At 39.4% G+C, this 20032-nt stretch overlaps 1 protein-coding gene across 1 annotated transcript in view; it reads right to left on the bottom strand.

Annotated features, from left to right (window-relative positions):
- Positions 1 to 2589: 2589 nt before the first annotated feature.
- LOC103180774 (serine incorporator 1-like) overlaps positions 2590 to 20032 on the bottom strand; it is a 60181-nt gene continuing 42738 nt past the window's right edge. The window contains exons 8-9 of the mRNA XM_007896811.1: positions 18847 to 18912; positions 2590 to 2672 (exon numbers count right to left, since the gene is read on the bottom strand). Coding sequence (XP_007895002.1) covers positions 2590 to 2672; positions 18847 to 18912 — 149 coding nt within the window. The remainder of the gene's footprint in view (positions 2673 to 18846; positions 18913 to 20032) is intronic.

The raw sequence follows: 20032 nt of genomic DNA, 5'->3' as shown, positions 1-20032 counted from the left end.
GTGGACCAGAGTTTCAGCAGCGTGAGGGGTGAGGTAGTGCCATAGTCTGGCGATGTTTCGGAGGTGATGGAAGGCGGTGCCAGTTGTGGCGCGGATATGGGGAAGAAAGGACAGCTCAGGGTCGAACAGAACGCTGAGGTTCCTGACTGACTTTGAGAGGTGGAGAGTGCAGCCTTGGATGCTGATGCTGTCAGCGCCTGAGGTGCGGAGGCGCTGACGCGAGCCAATCAGGAGGGCCTCAGTTTTGCGCACGTTGAGCTGAAGAAAGTTATAACTCCACAGCTGGGCATGAACTGGCTTCATATCCAACCATTATGTTTCAGTTGTGTGGATGAGAGTGGGGGTGAATGAAGCCACACCAAGGGTCAGTCTTGCTGTCACCTGGGTTCATTCACATCTTCTATTGATGATGTGATGATTATCACTGTATTAATCCCTGTTTGCTGTGCATGTGTGGGTGCCTGATATTATTTTACATTCTAGAATGAAAGTTTCCACTAAAGCAACAAGGACAACTTGTATTTATAGAGCGCCTTTCCCTTGGGATAACAACTCGCCCAGCTTCACAGGGGCGCTATTAGATGCCGAGCAAAGGAGAAAGAAGGGAACATGAGGGATAAAGCAAGTGATTGGTAACTGAGAATACTGTTCTTTTTACAGGCTGTATGTTTATCCCGTTGTGGTTTTGAGATCTGCACATGATCCAGCACTAGTTTAGCGTGTTCATGGTAGATTCTATTCGTTTAGTGGCTTATACTTGTCGAAATGATGGTTTTGTCCAGTGGTCTAATAGGGAAGGCAAGCTCATCTGTACCTTTGAGATTTATTAGGGGATGTCTCTGAGTCTCTGATGGTCGATTATATATCTGAGTTCTCTGGCAGCCTAGGGAGCCTCTTAGCTATTAATACACTGGTCGTTAATTGCATTAATCTGAATTCAACCCTCTGGGGTGATTCAGTGATTGTTGGTAAATTTACCAATTTCAGTTGGTAAGCTTATAATAGGATTTTCTTGTTTGTGTCAGCCTGGCTCAGTTGGTGGCACTCTTATCTCTGAGTCAGAAGGTTGTGGGTTCAAGCCCCACGTCAGCATTTTGAGGTCTCGCTGATACTCCAGTGCAGTGGGGGTGTTCTGCATTGTTTGGATGAGACTTTTATCCAGGTACTCTCAAGTGGATATTAAACATCCTGTATCACTATTTAAAATGTGAAAGGAGTTTTACTGGGTGCCCTGGCCACCATTCACCCAAATAAAATTAATCATTCACTTCATGGCTGTTTGTGTTACATTGCTGTGAGTATTGGCTGTTGCATTCTCCTACAAAATACAATCATTAAGCTACACTCAGAAAAGCCTGTGAAGCGCTTCGAGATGGCCTCTCGACATGAAAAAAAAGATAATTATTATTATTATGAATAAAAGTGACTACTGGTCTTTCAGATCTCCAATCCTTGTCACCTACACAGTATGAGGAACTTAGTTTGTCCGGTTCTTGAGAAACACAATTTTTATTTTTTTAAAAAAAAGGAACAGCATAATCCAGGGTGTCAAGATTCAGGCCACAATTGACCACTCATACATGCCATTGAGTTGGTACCATTAGAAGATCAAGAACTTCACTGCAGAGAGAGAGAGAGAGTGAGAGAGAGAAACAGAAAAAATAGAGGGGCATTTCCCCTCAGGCCCCGCTCATCTAACTAAAAACATTTTGATGTTAAAATGGGGCTGAGACAAAACAGATGCCCTCAGTATGGTAGAGCAGTGTGTGTTGCCTATTAGTATCATAGTGAAGGAAGCCATACTGTGAGCTCATCATGCACTCGCTGAATTAAATCTCGGTCTTGGGCAGGAATAGCTGTCATCAGCCTATAAGGAACTGTCCATCCTTGAGAATCTAGGTCACTGCAGAGAAAGTGGCCCACACTTCAAAAGAAAATAATTGTAATCATTACAGGACAAATAATCTTGGGTGCTGGAACAATTACACTCCTGCGAAGGGCACAGATATTTGGGTGGGTGGGGGGTGGGGTGGAAATGCTCAGTGTCTATCTGTAGATACAAAACTATGAATATTAGAGCTCAGTAGAACACAAGCCCCAGCCCCCTGCTCTTGCCATTTACATCACCTTCTAACTAGTGCCAGGGATTTTCTTCCAGAGCCTTATTGAAGACTTAAAACATCCCTACAAAGCCAGACCTCTTAAGTAACCCAAACCCAAATGTACTGCAAACCAATTATTTTGTTTGAAATAAATTACCTTAAAAAGACGGTATTCATTTTCAACACACACAACAACTGAATTCTGTGCTGTAGCATTCTATGATTCTATAATTTATCAGAATGTGTCTCAGTGTCAGATGGTAGGAGAAGGGAAGGCCATTCATCCCAACAAGCTCATTCTGTCACTTTATTGGATGATGCTAGATCTTTTAATGCCCTTTACTTGACAGCTATAAAAACTTAAACTTTGCCTACAAGCAAAACAGCCCCGTTCATCATTCAAATAAACCTCGTCTCAGCAGGCATGTGGCCATTTAAATATATAAATGGCTGCATCACAGCACAGAGCTGTTGTTTCTTAGCCCCCTTAATCATGGGCTTCCTTCTGCAGCACTGACAAAGCTGTCAGAGTATCTCGCAGTGCCTCTGCAGCTCCCTGGCAAGTCATCTCTGAGAGAAGAAGGAACGAAGAGTTACAGCTCGTTCATAACCCTTAATCTGCTAGCAATATACAGCAATAGCTGGCAGCTTTCGTGCTCATAATACCCTAATGTACAAGTGGTAAAGGTTATTGAGAGTGCGCACAATGATACCAAACTCAGACCTCCATTTACCAGGGATATTTACAAACTCTTTATAACCATTTTATTGGGATTCTACTATTAAAGTCTCGATTGCACACTGAGAACCAGCCCTTATCTTTACAGTCTGCTGGGAGGCTAAGATTTTAAAGTCTGAACAGGATAATCATTATCGATTGACACAGGCCAGTCAGGTAAGCTTTCAATGATGGTGATGACCCACACTTTTTGTCAAGGACTCCAGTCTAGATGCAAAGCTGACCGTGACTTTTCTGTTCATGAAATTTTTCACTTCAGGATACTTGGAGAGTTTGTTCACTATTGTGGAGTAGAAATAATCTATCTCACAACAACAACAACAATAACGACAAAATTACATTTATAGAGCACCTTTCACATCGGGAGGATGTCCCAGGTATATGAACTGGGAAAGATCTGTGACTGTAATGAATTTTTAACAACATATAATATTAATATTTATTTGAGATGTCTCAACAATGTAATAATGCGTTATATCAAATGCAAGGATTATTATTATTTGAAATATAAATGTAGTCATTTATTTCATGGCTGTTTGTAGGACAAATCGTTTGCCTACAGATACAGTCACTGCACTTCACAGTAAAATCCTACAAAGTCTTGACTGTGTGACGAGTTGCTATATCAAATGCAAGGATTATTATTATTATATATCTGCAGCGATTGGAGACAATAGAGAGAAGAGTGACATGACTGATCCCGAGAAGAGGTGTTAGTTCCAAGGAAAAACTAATGTTTAAGCATGAGATAAGTAAAGGAGAGGAAGAATTTAGTCTACTGTATGTTGTATTGCTCTCTTTAAATGGATCTGAGGTTTTCTGGCAGGAATCCAGGGCTTCCCTTGGTAAAGTAGAGTGAAATACACAGACATGAAGAGGAGGAACTTTGAAGCAGACTGGGAGGGAGAGAGAGAAGAGTTTGATGAGGTGGCTCATGTGGAAAGAAAAACATCAGTGCAGACTTAATAGACCAAATGGCCTGTTACTGTGTGGTAATGGTTTATGAATCCCATTAATGCTGCTTATTCTAAATTTAATCCAGAGAAGAGACCTCTGTAAGCCTCAAGGAAAACACAATATATACAATTTATACAGCACCTTTCACGTCAGGAGGATGTCTCAAAGCACTTTATATAGAGTCTGGGCATTTGAGCCGAGGGATGGGAGCTGGAGGAGATGGAGAGGGGGAAAGAGGTAAGTCTTGATTTGGACTTTAAGAATGGGGAGGGAGGAAGGGAGCGAGGGTAAATAATCCTCTTTACTGTGGCAGGAATGTAGACCTCTAGGTTGCACCTCAGGGAGACCCTAACCCCAGGTTCAGACTTCACCAGTGTTAGACTTCCCACAAATACCAGGGAGGAACAGATGGATTGAAGTCATACCAGTGTTACAACACTTAAAACAATCGTTTCTTGAAACAGCCTTGAGAGCAGCAACAGGAAAAAAATCAATTCAAGGGAATGGGCAACATGCTCTTATAGACTCTTATTGATATTTCTTACACCATGTTGTCTTTATTGAATGTGGGTTCACCCGATGATTGAATCAGTTGATCCATGATAAACTGAGGAGGCTGAATGTCCGGAATTAATGTCATAGTCACTTTAACCAGTTCAGACAAAGTTAAAATGCTTTATATAAAAGGTTAACAGGAAATCATTGACCAGGTTTCTACAGAAAACATCAACGTGCATTTTGGTTGTGATAACTAATGGTTGACGACCACATTCAATTCTTGGGAGAAGTAAGTAAATTTGTTTCGTTTCTCAGCTGTTTTAAACTGCTTTTAGTTTGCAGTATTTAGCAACCGAGCATTTTAGGGTTGTCATGTGGCTGTATATGAAACACTAAACAATAGGATGCTGTGTGCAATGTGACTGAAATCCAGTGAGCGCTGGAAATTTTGAAACACGCCAATGATTTTTTTTCACATGCCAAATGCATTCTCATTGGCCTCAAATGTCAGTGTGTCTCAGCTGCTATAAAGGTTAAATAGTGCATTAATTTTCTAATTGCCTTTGAATTGTCAGTTCAGTGAGCTTTAGCTCATCGCATTCTTGCTGACTGGAATTAAGAGCTGAAATAAATAATGCCTGGCCACAGCTTCTCTGAAATATCCGCTTCTTAAGGAAAGCCCTTAAATTATGCAATGTGCATTTATTTAAATTAGCTAATTAAAATTGTATTTCCACTTTAATTGAAATAATTTTTTCGCCCATTAGTTGGCAGATATGAAAATAAAGGTTTTTTAACATAATTGAAGAAAAATAACAATCACCAAAAGATATTTCTGGTCATACACACTCCATAGACAACACAGAGGTGTGTTACTAGGAGAGTCCACAGACCATGTCTCAATACAGAGTTGTGTCAGAATACTCAGAGTATTATCGCATGCTTTGAAATGCGTAGTTCAAAGGTGAGTTTAGCAGTGGTCGTCACGTGGCTAGCCCTTGTGCAACAAAGGAATATTACAATTCAGAAGAGGGATAACTAGCAAATTGTGAAAGTTTTTGGTGGCTAAGATATTGATGATAAAAAACATAAAAGGGAAAAAGGGTTACATATTACAGCTTGTCAATTTTACCATAGTTGATGAAATATATTCTTGTTAATAATCATGGGTTTAGGAAAGGGCAGCAAAATATAAGGGTATCTTCAATGAGACTATAACAACATATACAGAATTACAGGCAATATTACAGCAAGCAGGCAGTTCAGCACAACTGGTCCATCAGTGTTTGTAATTGACACAAGCCTCCTCTCCTCCTATCCAACCTCTTGTTTTAACCCTCTATTCCCATTTTCCTCATTTACAGTTTCCTGTTAAATATGAGACAGAAGATATCAGTTTATTGGGGGGGGGGGTTTATTGGATCACACAGAAGCCAGAGCTCAATGTGAAGCGAAGAGATTGGGAGCAATACACTCGTGCAGTTGTATTTAAATGTGTATTTTTCATTCCAGTTTCAATTAAAGTTTTAATTTTAAAATAAAAAATAATCCTTGCATCTTATTACGCGTTCAAATGTGTCAAAGTAACATACCACAATAAAAGTAATGCAATAAAAAAAAATGCTTGCATTTGATACGGCGCCTTTCATTCGGGAGGATGTCTCAAAGCGCTTCATAGGGCTTACTGTAAAGTGTAGTGATTGTTTATTTGTGCAACCAATTTGCACACAGCAGTGTCCCACAAAAGCCATGAAGTGAATGACCAGTTCTATTTGGGGGATTGTTGGCCAGGACATTGGGTGAAACGTTTACAAATTGAGCCTTCTTATCCTAGGTATTGATCTTGTAGGTAGGGATATGGAGCAAGTATTATTCCATCACAATTACCTTTATTATTCTTTACTTTCCTAATGTTAGTGTCTACCGAGCCAGACACCATGTGCCATCATTAAGAAACATCAGCGGAAGCTCACTGTACCCATTGTTATTTATCCCACGTAAACCCATCAAGAATTTCTTATTAAATGTAAATTCGCAAATCAGATTATTTGCACAGTGCAATAGCGCACCCTCGTGGTGATAATTTACTTTGTTATTCAGTGCTGAAACCGAATGTAGACCAGGTCTGCTCACAGCGTTATAATAAAAGCTTACTCTCTGCACCATCTTTAATTAAATCTAATATGAATAATACCAGATCACTGGGCGTATGTAACACCGGGTGAAGTATGCAGTTATTCAGCATGTTGTGAGCTAGCAACGTTTCAATAGTTTAACCTTTAGACAACTGCAGGTTTTTCTCTATCACCAGTTTTATACATTTTCAACACATACTGTAACACTCATAATCACACCAATCACTGTGATAATGACCATATACATACAGAACTCAAAGTACAATTAATTAATTTAAATAAAAAGTAAATATTAATTTTGTTGGCTCAACCATCATTTTTTCAATCTTTTTGCTCCATTCGTGTGTGTTGACGTACTGCTAGAGTTAAACCACCTAATACCACATAGCTTGCTATTGAGAGCATACCTGGCAACCCTCCTGCTGCTTGTCCAACTGGGACCACCCTACCTGGTCGGACTTTGGATTAACTGTAATCTTGTTGTTGTTGTTGCAGGGTTAAAAGGAGCCCAGGCTGGTGTCACCAATAGTGTGTTGGGACTCGCCTGGCTCAGAAAGCAGTCAACCGGGACCACCGCAGATGATTAACTTGATTCTGATAGTCCATTGATACCTTTGAGCCAGCTCAACCTAAGGAGACCCTGCTTATCTCCCCGCCCCCTCAAGAAGGATGGGCACAAGTTGGTAATCAGGCACCGGACAAGACTAGGTATGATGCTATGCCAGGTTACCGCCCTCCCTAACATTACAAGGCTGGGTGTGAAACTCAGTAATGTGGTATTAACAGGGCCCAGTGATGAATAACGTGGTATTAACAGGGCACAGAGATGGGTGGGGCTTGTTTTTTCCTGGTCACAAGCAAACATTATTGAATGATTAAATCCTTGAGAAGGTTTCTCAGCGGGACTCTGCTTGTTTGCTAACTTTCTAATTTAGTGCAGATGTCGAGAAAACAAAGAGAGATGGAGTTAATTGGATGCCTGCAATTTAAGAATATGTTTGTATAGTTTAATGGGATACTTAACCTCAAGATTTTCTCGGTCAAGTTGCCTGCAGTTGTGATAAAGGGTTATTGTGTTTGCTGTCGCACGATTCAAAGTTACTGTGATGTTTGTTTGGGCAGTTGGGTGTCGGACACATGAGGAAACCCATCACTATGCTTAAAGTATCCAAACTAGACCATGGAGGGAATGCTCCGCTGCTTACCTAATTCCGGAGTGTATTAGGCTCACACTGGCAAGAGACGAGGACTGAGATCCCCAGAGTGTACGTTGGAGTAACTGTTGGAGTTTAACCAGCCAAAACCACTTGGCTTGCCATTGAGAGCGCTGTCTTGCAAGCTTCTCGCTGTCCTAAGGATACCCTGTCTGATAGGGCTTTGACTTACAGAATTAACAGGAGCCGGGGTGGGAAGGATCCCTGCCCCCAATGAAAGTCACCGTTAAAGACATGTAACTAAAAGTAAAGCGGGTAAGGCAAAAAGAGCAAAACAAATACGGGGAAGAAAACACAGAAAACAACAGAAGTTTTGGATGATTTGCTGGATATGTATCTGCAGAGCAGGGACTGACGTTGAAGGAGAGGCCAAGTGACAAATCCAACGTTAAAGATATGGCAATTAAAGCAGCAACGTCCCAGCACACCAACCTGCCACGCTGGCAAGATGAAGAGACTGGTCTGCTTCTGTGCATCAGTCAGCCTGCCATGTGATCAGAGAGACTGCTCCGGTTTTATATTTGTATCATCCAACTTTTAGAAAGAATGTTAAAAACATGCAAATCATTTCTTTCTATACTGTTGGACTTTTACTTCATAAAGCGGGTAACGAAAAAGTAATTGGACCTCCCCCCACCACCCCCACAAACATACACCCATTTTTTTGTCCTTAACAGCTGTGTGGAATTGGCTGTTGCATTTCACTCACAAAATATACAGTCAATTCCCTTTATAGTATATTCTGTGAAGCGCTTTGAGACGTCTCGAAGACTTGGTAAGGCACTATATCAAATGCAAGGATTATTTATTATTTATTAATCATGTCAAAGTCTCCGAGAGCTTCACCATAATTCCTGTCAATAACAGTGACTTATTTTGTGGGCAAATGTGGCAGGCATTTTGTACATAACATGATCCCACCAGAACCAAAAGGGAAGTTGTATCAACTTTCATGCTTAAATAATAATAATAATCCTTGCATTTGATATAGCACCTTATCACAACGTTGAGACGTCTCAAAGTGCTTCACAGGATACACTGTAAAGTTAGGTCTATAGTACAGGTATATTCAGTTGCAAGTTTGCAATGTCTCAAAAACAGCCATGAAGTGAGTACCCAAGTTTATTTGGGGGATTTTATGACCAAGACACTGGGAGAAACTTCCTTCTCTTTTCAGATAGGACTGTGGGAGAATAAATCTTGTTTCAGATCTCCAGCATTTGCATTTTTTTTATTTCTGCCTCAAAGCAAATCATCAATTTCTTTAGTTGGTGAGTGACAATTAACTAATCCTTGAATGGCCTACTTTGCCTTGTACACTGAAGGTACCTGCCTACCCCACTCTACTCCAGCAATTGGAGGATAGAAACCACTTCTGCAGTCCACAGAAATACTGCATCTGAATGAGGCAGAGCGGTGATGGGTGAATCTGCCAAGGAACTCAGCTCAAACCTTGGCACTAACTTTATGAGGAATTGCCACTGTCAACAGATCTCAACACAAGCTATTACAGGAAGATCCCGCCTAGGATATCTGTCATGGCAGAGCTGAAGCAGTTCTAAATTAGTGTGGCAGTGGGAAAGACAGGCAACCCAGGCACAATCTGCTTTTCATCAAAACATTGTGAGACAATGTGATGATCTGCTTTCAGAAAATAATTGCTGTTTTGTCCCTTTGGGGTAAATATTCAGAGAGGGATAAAGAGTGCTTTGCCTCTAAAGGGACATTTTCTACATTATTATAACTGTCTGTTATTATACACAACACATACCCATCACGGCCCTTAATATAATTCTAATATTACTGCGATCTGGTTCACATCTGTATAATTAAAATGAAAATTTAATCTCTCAGGTTATTTTGTATTGACTTTCTTCAAAAATGCTCGATTTCTGCGGGTTGCTGGCATTTGCAGCTTGTAACAGTAATGCAGTCCATTTCTTTAATTATTCAGAGCCCCATTTGATACTTCCAGCTGGCTTCCATAAGCATCCCCTCATCACTATCTTGTGTGGGGATGTGTCGCTTAGCAAAACGATGTAATAGATGAATTGCAATGTTTTACAATAATTCTTTGACATTTGATTGTATGATGAATATTAATTCTACATAGATCTCCACATGGCTTGATTGCATTATAATATTAACAAAAGTTTTTTTTTCTATTTTGAATTTATTGTGCTCTTCCCAGCATACTCGAGCAAGAGACAATGAAGGAACACTGTGATTTACGCCTTGGTAGATATATATTAACCAATGGTTTAAATCAAAATCTTAGGTTTTGACACAAATGCAATATAAAACCTGTAATAATAATCAAGACACGGATTGTAAATTGATCTGCACTGTTCTGTCTCTTCGGACATAGGGAGGAACAAAATGAAAAAGAAAGAGAATAAGATAAAAATTGGATATCAGAAGCATGTTTTTTTTAATTGTTCAGGAGAATAGTGGATTATGGTATCATTATGTAAAATAAGATCGCATTTGCAGTAATGTAAAGCTATAAAATTGTATTTTTCTGCAAATAGCAAAGACACTACAATAATTATATCTTGTTAGTGTCTGCTTCCGTCTAGTTTTGATTTATGCACTGCTGCACAGATGACAAGTAAGCATGAAAAATTGACATACTGAGTGCTAATAAATGTGTCTAATACTGGAATCTGCCTGAAAATACCTTACACTCCAAAGTTAAATCAAAGCATTCATCACATTGGTTGTATAGTGCCACATATTTCAGTTTGAAATGGAAAGTGATTTGTTTTTCCAAAGTAAAAACCACAGTACAAAGGAAGTATTACTTTCTTTACTGAGCTGAATCGGCTAATGATAAGATTTCATTCCTCAGTAGAAGAGGTAGTTATCTCACAGTCTGCCTGCATGCCAAAATTATTACGGAAGGGTGAAGTGAAGGAAAATTATGTAATTCTTTGTAAAAAAAACTATTCTCAATAGTAATGTTTACTTTAGCTTGATTTATTCATTTATTAATTTTCTTATCATTTCTTATCTGGGTTTCATTAATAAAGGTGCAGAGGGTATTATATTCTCCTTCCTGACAAGATTTCTTCACCCCCCCACCCCCACCCCCACTGTCTACCTCTCCTTCCCCCACACAATCCTCTAACAGGTTTAAGCCTGAGTTGGTGGTGACACAGCTTTGCCACCAACCAATTCAAAGCACACTTTGCAGGACACGTTGGTTCTGGACAGTTCTGACAGCTAAGGTAAGAAAATGACAATTATCTTCCATCGAGCATAGCCTGCCAATGGATTCGTATTCAGACCCTCTAGATGGAAATATTGGAACTTCTATAATAAACCAGTCTGTGATAATATAATTAGGATATCTGTCTTATACAACATTCAGCATTAACCAAGCTACAGATACGGTCCTCAGAATGACCATATGGATGGCATTTCTCTTTAAAATTTTAATATTGTAAAGCAGTCTGGACAACCAGCTTCACCATTTGGCCAGAACCTATTTGTAAACACTGCAGACCTTACTGAGAAAGAGCAATTTTAAGGGGTGAGACCGTGTGTGCTTTGAGAAATTATATTTTTAATGGGAAAACCACATTAAATCTACATACCACAGTAGTAAAGTGCACTAAAAATAGAGAACGTCACCCAATGAAAATTAGAAATATGAGTGTTGAAAGTGAGTTGAGTGTTAGCCTCAAGTTAAATTGGTATAGAAGATTTCATTAACATTAAATGCAACATAAAATGTTGTCCCTTTTAAAGTCACTACAAAATATAAAACCACCATACACCATGGAAATATCTTGCTTTCCCTCCTGAAGGAGGTACTGTTTTGCTGCATCGTTTTCCTTTTCTAAGCATCAAACCCAACGTTTGGCTGTCCAAGATCCTCAAAGGAATTTGTAATCCTGATAGACTATCTACATTCAGTGCCAATCCCTTTCCTTATGCGTTACTCTCTGAGTCAATTCTAATCCAATACCAATTCACAATTCTATAGTGTCTTTCAATTTGGGAGGACAACCCAAAGCGCTTAACAGTACTGGCTGGGCAACCGAGCTGGTGGTGTGAGTGGGAGCCGAGTGGTGGGGAGGGGATAGATAACCAAATCAAAGCGGTAGGTCTTGAGATAGACAATCCACTATGTACGTATCCCTTGCATGTACTCAGTCCATATTCTGTACCTGACCTTACGTGTGAGTAGCTGACTGTAATATGCAACATGATTCAACCGGAGCCATGTGTTGATCTGGTTCTGATTAAAAAGAAAATTTACATTCAGAATATGCAGCATTACGATATTTGAAAAAAACTTTTATTCTGAAACCAATATTTATTTAATGTTACAATTCACATTTTCTTAACATCACTTTGCGGTCATATACATTTCATAACATTCTCACATGTGCCACTCACAAGATCACAAGACTGGTTCAGATGAAAAAAGCCCTCTGGCCCATCTGATCTCATCCCTCCAGAACACCCGCCCTCCCATCCATCAAGCTGTTTATTAAATGACTCCAGTATCCTAGTCCTAGTCTCAACCTCCCTTTCCTACCTTTCCCGTAATCACTGGAAAGATAATCAAGAAATGACCAAGTCATTTACAGCTAATCCAGCTAATAGCATTGATAACCATCTGACATGATCACGCCCTGTGCTCAACCAGAATATCAAGTTTTTTCTCCAGTATAATGTTACACTCATCACACCAACAAACGGACAAAAAGAGGCCTTGAAAGGGTATTGCAAGTCTGCTCTAATTGTGTGGGGGGTGGGTAAAGATAATCTTTTGATATGTAAAACACTTGAGAGTCATCTCCACCTGAAGAACCAGGAAAATGAGTTCTCAACCTTCAACATTGCAGTATTGCAGTATCAATTTCTTCAATATTGCACTGGTGTCAGTCTAACCCTTTGGGACTTTAATCCACAACCATCTGACCCAGAGGCATGAGTCCTATCAATTTGGTGGTGGTAAAAGACATTGATGCATCCACTAGTGACTCAGGGGAAGTCATCCTGGGCTACTCTTGTACAGCAAAATCAATTTGCATTTATAGCTCACCTTTCACGTCAGCAGGTCGTCTCAAAGCACTGCACCCAACAAGCTGGGAGACCGAACTGCGGGGGAGGAAGGGGGAGCCGAGGAGGGTTGGGGGCTAAAAGTTGCTCTAAAAAGCGTTCAAAAGGATAGGTCTTGTACACCTACAGGCAGACAAAAAGAGATACAAGCAGGTCTTGAGGGGGTATGCCTACTCAAATGGTGAGGGAGAGAATAATCCTTTGATACAAAAAACATTTCAATCTTCTCCATGTGCTGTAGTATCGCAGTGACAGAACTGTAACAAAATGAGCTCTAGTGTTCTATTCTGATGACAGATATAATAAACAATAGAATCTCATAAATAAGTCTAATATTTTAGATATTGCCTCCATATGGATGTTTGGAGACCTGGTTAATGTCAAGCACAAAGATCTCATACATTCCTCATTTAGATTTTCATGGCAGATCAGAAAGTATTACGCCTGTGGCTATTAACCCTTTACATCAAGGGGTTTAGCATTATAAGTGGGACCTGCCAGCTTTAAATTTATGAAATAAGCATTATTGTCATTCGTTTTATGCTGTTTTTAGTTAAATCTGAATATCTTTACGATGATAGCATGAAATAAAGTACAAACTATAACAATTCAATTATCTAAAAGCGTTGCGATGAGTTAGAATTCCTATTTATATATTATGTATCGGCTAATATAACCATAACATGATTTTGGAGGGCATTATGGTCATTACTGGCCCTGAGGGGATTATTACAGGCCTGAGTGAAGCAGAGATCGGTCATAAGAACCTCAGGCCGTGTATTGTGCAAATGCCTAAATACTTAATATCAATCTATGTACATTTTCTTTCCATTCACTAGGTTCGGTTCATTATTTTCTGTGCTCTCTAAGAACTTTCTTTATAAAGATCTTTCAATCATCCCGGGCTGTGATAGCAACTGCTATATTTTCATGGCATCTATTACTGCCTCGCTGAACCTCATCATGATCAGACATGTAGACCCACAGAGGTTCAACTGGCTGATTTAACCATGGTTTAAATCATTAGCCACAATTCTTCTTCCAATGCCAACTTAGATAAACAACAAACATTTGAGAAAAAATTGACATAAGCCCATCTCATTCAAATCCACGCTGGGGTCGAGTCAGTACATACTACGACATGCTTCAGAAAGCAATGCCTGTGAAAATGAGCTACCTTTCCAAGTCCATTATCTTCTATTTTACTTCACTCATCCATGTTATACTGTGTTCTTCAAAATCATCTAGCTTGGCCAGAACCAGGGGAGCCAACAGTGTCCAGATGTAGAGAGAAACACAGATCCAGCTGCAGGCAATCTTCACCCACACTGCAGTCCAAGTGCTGGATACGGTCTGAAAATCGGGACCATGACTGTGTGTGTAACGCAAGACATCTATTGTTAATCATCCCAAATCTGCTTGGTATTTGATCATAAAGTAAAAGGATTTTTATGATTCAACACATTCAAATCAAGAGTTTACAGTTCCCGTAACTTCCTTACAAGGTATTTTTTTCTGCAAACTTGAAAATAGTTGGGAGGAAAGAAATATTACCAGTTTTGGAATATGCCCACAGTGCAAGTGTGTAAGTACACAGCTTTTGCATTGTGCATACCCAGCCCATAAATAGCTTAACAATTTTCATTTCTAACTTTATAAAGGCAACATTAGACTGGGTGTCTGACAATTAGTGGCGTGAGCCATGCCTTAATGATAATAATAATAGCAATAATAATCCATACATTTGATACAGTGCCTTTCAGAGGACATCTCAAAAACAGGATATATTGTAAAGTGCAGTGACTGTGTAGTTTGTAGGCAAACACAGCAGTCAATTTGCACACATCAATGTGCCACAAACAGCCATGATGTGAATGATCAATTTCATTGTGGAAGGGGGATTGTTCGACCAGAAGCACTGAAACTCCCTTTTCTTTTCAAATGGAGACATGAGATCTTTAACATCCAAGTGAACAGGCAGACAGGGCCTCAGTTTAACGTCTCATCCAAAGGCCGGGGAATGCATATTCCTCTCCTCGTCACTGTTTACCTTCATCGCTGTCTGGAAATTCTGTTGAAGTTGTTGCAACATTTTTACTGGATAGTGGGTAAAATATAATAGTATTCAATACTAAAAACATTGATCAGCATTGTTAGGATAACTTCAGAAAGCCAGAAAGCCCTGTGTATTGCTTCCTTTTTTTTACTCTACACAACTACAAAATAATGTCTCTTGAGATTTTATAACTCATCACAATGAAGCTCACCCACAAGTTAATTGACACTGTTGTGACCACAAGGAAACCTGCAAAAAAAATGATCCACAATAAAGAAGAATCCCATTATCTTTTATTGAGTCCTCTGGCCCTGAACCTCACTTTTTATGGAACGTAGGACTGCACCAGCGGTAACAGATCATTGCATCGATCAAGCCGTGCCCAAACATCGGCAAAATATCATCTAATACTTTGTTTCCATATCCCTTTTTATTCCTTCTTTTGCCAAACAGATTAATCCTTTGCCATCTTAAACTTGCCATCATTCTCCAACTCCACCATTTCCTGGCAGTCTGTTCCATTATTCTCTGTAAATCAACATATATGCCTGTAAACTCTTGCTTGTAGTTTTTGTGAAAGCATGCATAACCAGTGAGCCTCAGATGTATTGTAGTCTATGCTCAGCTAGTTCAGTTCTGACTTTCATGGCTTTTAGCTTCCAAGCAGAGTTGCAGAGAGTGAACCGTGACACAACTGGGATTTGTTAGTTCTGAGTCCTTTTACAACTTCATAACAACAACTTGCATTCAAACGAGTAGCATCTCGGAGTTGTCTCCCACTGTCACAATCTATGATCAAAAGAACATGAAAAGAGAGGCAACTACCAAATCGTTTTTGATTGTGTAAGATATCCGCTCAGTCATTTCTCTGGTCAACATCACTGAGCATTGACTATGTCTCAGCATGGCTCTTGGGCCAGAAAGAAATGTGCTAACTGGATCAATCATAGATTTGCCTCTGATTCACTCAATCCAGTTTTGTTCACGACGTTATGAATTAATGGGATATGTGATAGTGTTCAGATAGACATAATAATAATAATAATAATAATATGTAAAGCACATGTAAACCAAAGCTCGAATAATATCTTCGATGTGGATTTTTGTAAAGATTTGCTGCGTATTTGATCTTGTGATTTTCCAAACCCTACATTTTGACTCCAGGTTTATTGGAAGAAAGTCTAAATCTGATGCCTTGACATTTGGGGGTTTGATTGGGAAGATTTGGAGGTACTCTCAGTTCTAGTTTCTAGTTTCCAGGTGTTGGCAAATCGAGATTCTCACATTAAATAATTTAACTGAGAACAAGCAAAGGGACAATAATCGGAAAGAGCTGCCTTATTGCAAATTGCAAAATCCAACTTTCTTTGCAAAGAAAAATAGTTTGGCAATTTAAAACACCTGGAATCCATTTACGAACACAAAATGTCAACTACGGAGGAATTTGAGACCTGTGTAAATAACCAAGGAGCACCTGGAGGCAGAGCCATGCAAGTTAATTACAACTTGCAAACCTCTATATAGTTGTCAGTGAGAAATGAAAGTCTGTCAATCATCAGTGATCAATACCTGAGCTTGCTTGGTGGTGATGTGAACATATTCAAGTCAGTCAGAGTTCATTCAATGAAAGCATACAAATGAACATTGTAAAATAGAGATTATAAAAATGCAAAGGAAAGTGTTTATATTAATATTTTTAAGGTCAGGTTATGCCTCAAGAAGGTTCTGTAAAAAATATTGGGGTGATTTTCCTCCCATCAATAACATTTAGACAGGACGGAAAACATAGTTTCAGCAGTGTGAACATTTCATCCATTTATATGCATTTATAAGTTGAAATTTTCCACTCAGTCCTTCCAGCTACAAATAGAGGTTACTAAATGCACAATGAAAAATAACAATTAAAGTGTGAAACTGATGCTGGATGTTAATTAAAGCAGGAAATCTACAAATGTCATGATATCTGAGGCTGTGCTAACATGGGGGTAACTATTTAATAATAATCTGAATGGGTAGTAATAAATAATAATAATAATAATCATCCTTACATCCGATGTAGCATCTTACACGTCGGGAGGATGTCTCAAAGCAATATACAGAATTTTACTGTAAAGTGTAGTGATGCAGTGCAAAATGAACCCAAGGCAAACACGATAGCCAATTTGTGCACAGCAGTGGCCCATAAACCATGAAGTGAATGACCAATTTTATTTGGGGAATTGTTTGGCCAGGACTCTGGAAAAAAATCTAGCACTCCCTCCAGCACTGCATTTGGAGTGTCAGCCTAGAGAGGGTGAGTTCAAAGTCCTGATGTGTAAATCATAAGACAAGCACTGTTTGTGTGTGAGTTTTTATTTACTGGGTACTGCAGGAATTCAGATTATTGATCTTTTGTTTTGATACAGATGATATTGAACATCAGAGCAAGGGTTTGGGGGCCTCGGCACCTGGGTTTCTCTTTCCAAACTTCATTTAGTGTCACATCTACAATTGTTATGCCAGATTCTTTACGATACCTTTTTTTAAACAAAATGCACGCTCCGTGAAAACAACATTCGTCTCTGTTTAAAAGCCTTTTCCAGAATATTGTCTTCCTACCTGGAAACATTTAGTTTAAAGCATACCCCAATAAACATATTGTGAAGCCAATGTGAGGCCGTAGAGTCCTGTAGCTCAGTGGTTAGAGCACTCGCCTCGCAAGCGAGAGGACCTGGGTTTGATTCTTGGCAGAGCGAAATGTTGGGCAAGTTTCTGTATTAGACACGCCTGTTTACCTAGCAGTAAGTAGGAACCCAGTTGTTAGTCGATTGGCAGATTGCTTTTCCAGCGGTATATTTCCTTAAAAAAGAATTGGTCATTTCAATCCAAGACCGTTTGTGGGACACTGCTGTGCGTAATTGGCTGCCACGTTTCACCCACAAAATATACAGTCAATTCACTTGCAGTATATTCTGTGAAGCGCTTTGAGATGTCTCGAAGACGTGATAAGGTGCTATATCAAATGCAAGGATTATTATTATTAAATTATGTATATTGCTGTTTGCTGGTTGTTATTTGATTGTATGAACTTCACAAAGCACAAAGCTGCTTAGAAAAAAACTTAAGCTCCATATCAGGACTTTGAACTCATAGTCTAGCTTGACATTTGCAGTGCTGGGGTGTACTGGATTGTTGGGGATGTTATCCTTTGGATTAAATGTTAACCCGAGACCCTCTCTGCCTGTTTAGGTGGATGTTAAAGATCTCATGGCATTATACAAAAAGAGAAGGGAGTTTCTCCTGGTGGCCTGGCCAGCAATTTCCCAAATAAAATTTATCACTCATTTTAGTGCTGTTTGTGGGACATTATTGGGCACAAATTGACTGCAATGTGTGCTTACAAATACAGTCACTGCACTTCACAGTAAATACCTGTAGTGCTCTTTGAGACGTCTTGATGATGTGATAAAGTGCTATGCCAAATGGAAGGGTTATTATTATAACCAGATTAATATCCCTCTCCCCAAATGTCTGCCTCTTACCTCTGCCAGTTGGTTAGTGTCATCAGAACATACAGGGAAGCCAGACACAATATGAAGTGAAAAAAGCAGTAGCTGTAATGAACCCCTTGCTTTTCGGTGTCCTGAAAGCGATGCACTTCTTCACAGCCTTCCTCTATTGATGTGCTGTCCAGAGAGCTGGCATCCAGGGCAGTGATGGACTGGCTCTGCTTGTGTGTGTATTGAGGCTTCCTAATGCTGAGCAAAACACACGGCAGAAACTAATTGAAAAAGTTAAAGTGCTAAAACAAGGTTAGGAGTATACTGACTGCACGGAAGATGCGTAACAGGCTTGTGTGAGCTGAGCGGAGGATACAATATATAAATTGCTTACTTTAGAAGTTTCATATTTGCACAGGACAAATATCATCAGCAGACTATTGTTTTTATTTTGTAAAATGACATGCAACAGCAAACAGTTGTGATTTACCTTAAGTATAACACACAGGTAAGGAAAAAGGGCAAAGCAACAACACTTAGACTTTCCCACTGCAGCCGTGAGCCTGAGATCTCAGGTATGTTCACAGTACTGTTGTTGAAGTCAGCGCTAGGAAATGTCTGATCAAAAACGTTTATGTTGGGATTGCACTCAGCGTCTGAAAGAAAAATCTCAATTAAGGTTTGCTAATTTCTTTAATTTATTGTACAATAAATTGCAACTCGGTCGTTCACTTCATAGCTGTTTGTGATTGACTGCTGTGCGCAAATTGGCTCCTGCATTCACCATCAAACTACGCAGTCACTGCAATTTACAGTACATTATTATTATTACATCCTCCTGACACAAAAGACGCTATGTTAAACTCGTGTTTCGTTCTTTAAATGCTTTTTTTCACAAACTTTCCTGTGAGCATGAATTTAATATGAAAGTTGTGCTGTAGTGAGGTGCATTTCCTGAATAAACTCTCCATTCTAGAAGCACAGCAAAATAATCTGACATTAATTTATATTCTGGCTCTGCAGCCAATTACGTGTAAAATACTCCTTCTAACAGCGAAGAAAGGATTTTTCAGTCTGCTGTTAACTTGCCTACATAAACTGTTTAGAATCACTGCAATTATCTTTTTTTTTAAAAATCCTTACATTTAGCACCTTTCACATCTCAAAAGAGCTTCACAGGATTTACTGTAACGTGTAATGACCGGTGTATTTGAGGACAAATGCAGCAGTTGGTTGGCAAACAGTAATATTGCACAAACAGCCATGAAGTGAATGTCCAATTTTAATGTAAATTTCACTGAACTCTCCCCTTTCCCTCTATTAGGACCAGTTAAGAGTGGAGTGCTGGGGCTGGGGGGAAATCAGTGCTACGGCGAGAGAGGATGATTTATTCGGAATGCAGAGCTGTTGTTTAGAATACTCCTTTACTTAGCCCCTTTAAGGTCAAATGAACTTTACCTATTAAGAGCAGTTAATGTGTAGCCATGAGAGATGATTGGATCCATCTGGTGTATTTTTCATGAAAGGGCAGCAGCAGGAGTTTACTCGGTGGGATGCTGAACACAAAGTTAAAAGGGTATTGTCAAGCAGAGGTGGTTCTTAAACCTCTGCTGAGAGTGCACAGTACTGATACCAGGGATTGTTTGCATTGAAAACAATCTTGCTGTAAAGTGCTGTGACTTTGACTATGTGCATTTATAAACATAGTTAATTAATAATAAAGGTTGTATTGTGAGGCCACATTGTGTTGCTACACTTGCCAGGAAGAGGAACCTT

This window comes from Callorhinchus milii, unplaced genomic scaffold, assembly GCF_018977255.1.
Source record: "Callorhinchus milii isolate IMCB2004 unplaced genomic scaffold, IMCB_Cmil_1.0 Scaffold2, whole genome shotgun sequence".
Lineage (NCBI taxonomy): Eukaryota > Metazoa > Chordata > Chondrichthyes > Chimaeriformes > Callorhinchidae > Callorhinchus > Callorhinchus milii.
This window is presented reverse-complemented; position numbering and strand designations above follow the sequence as displayed.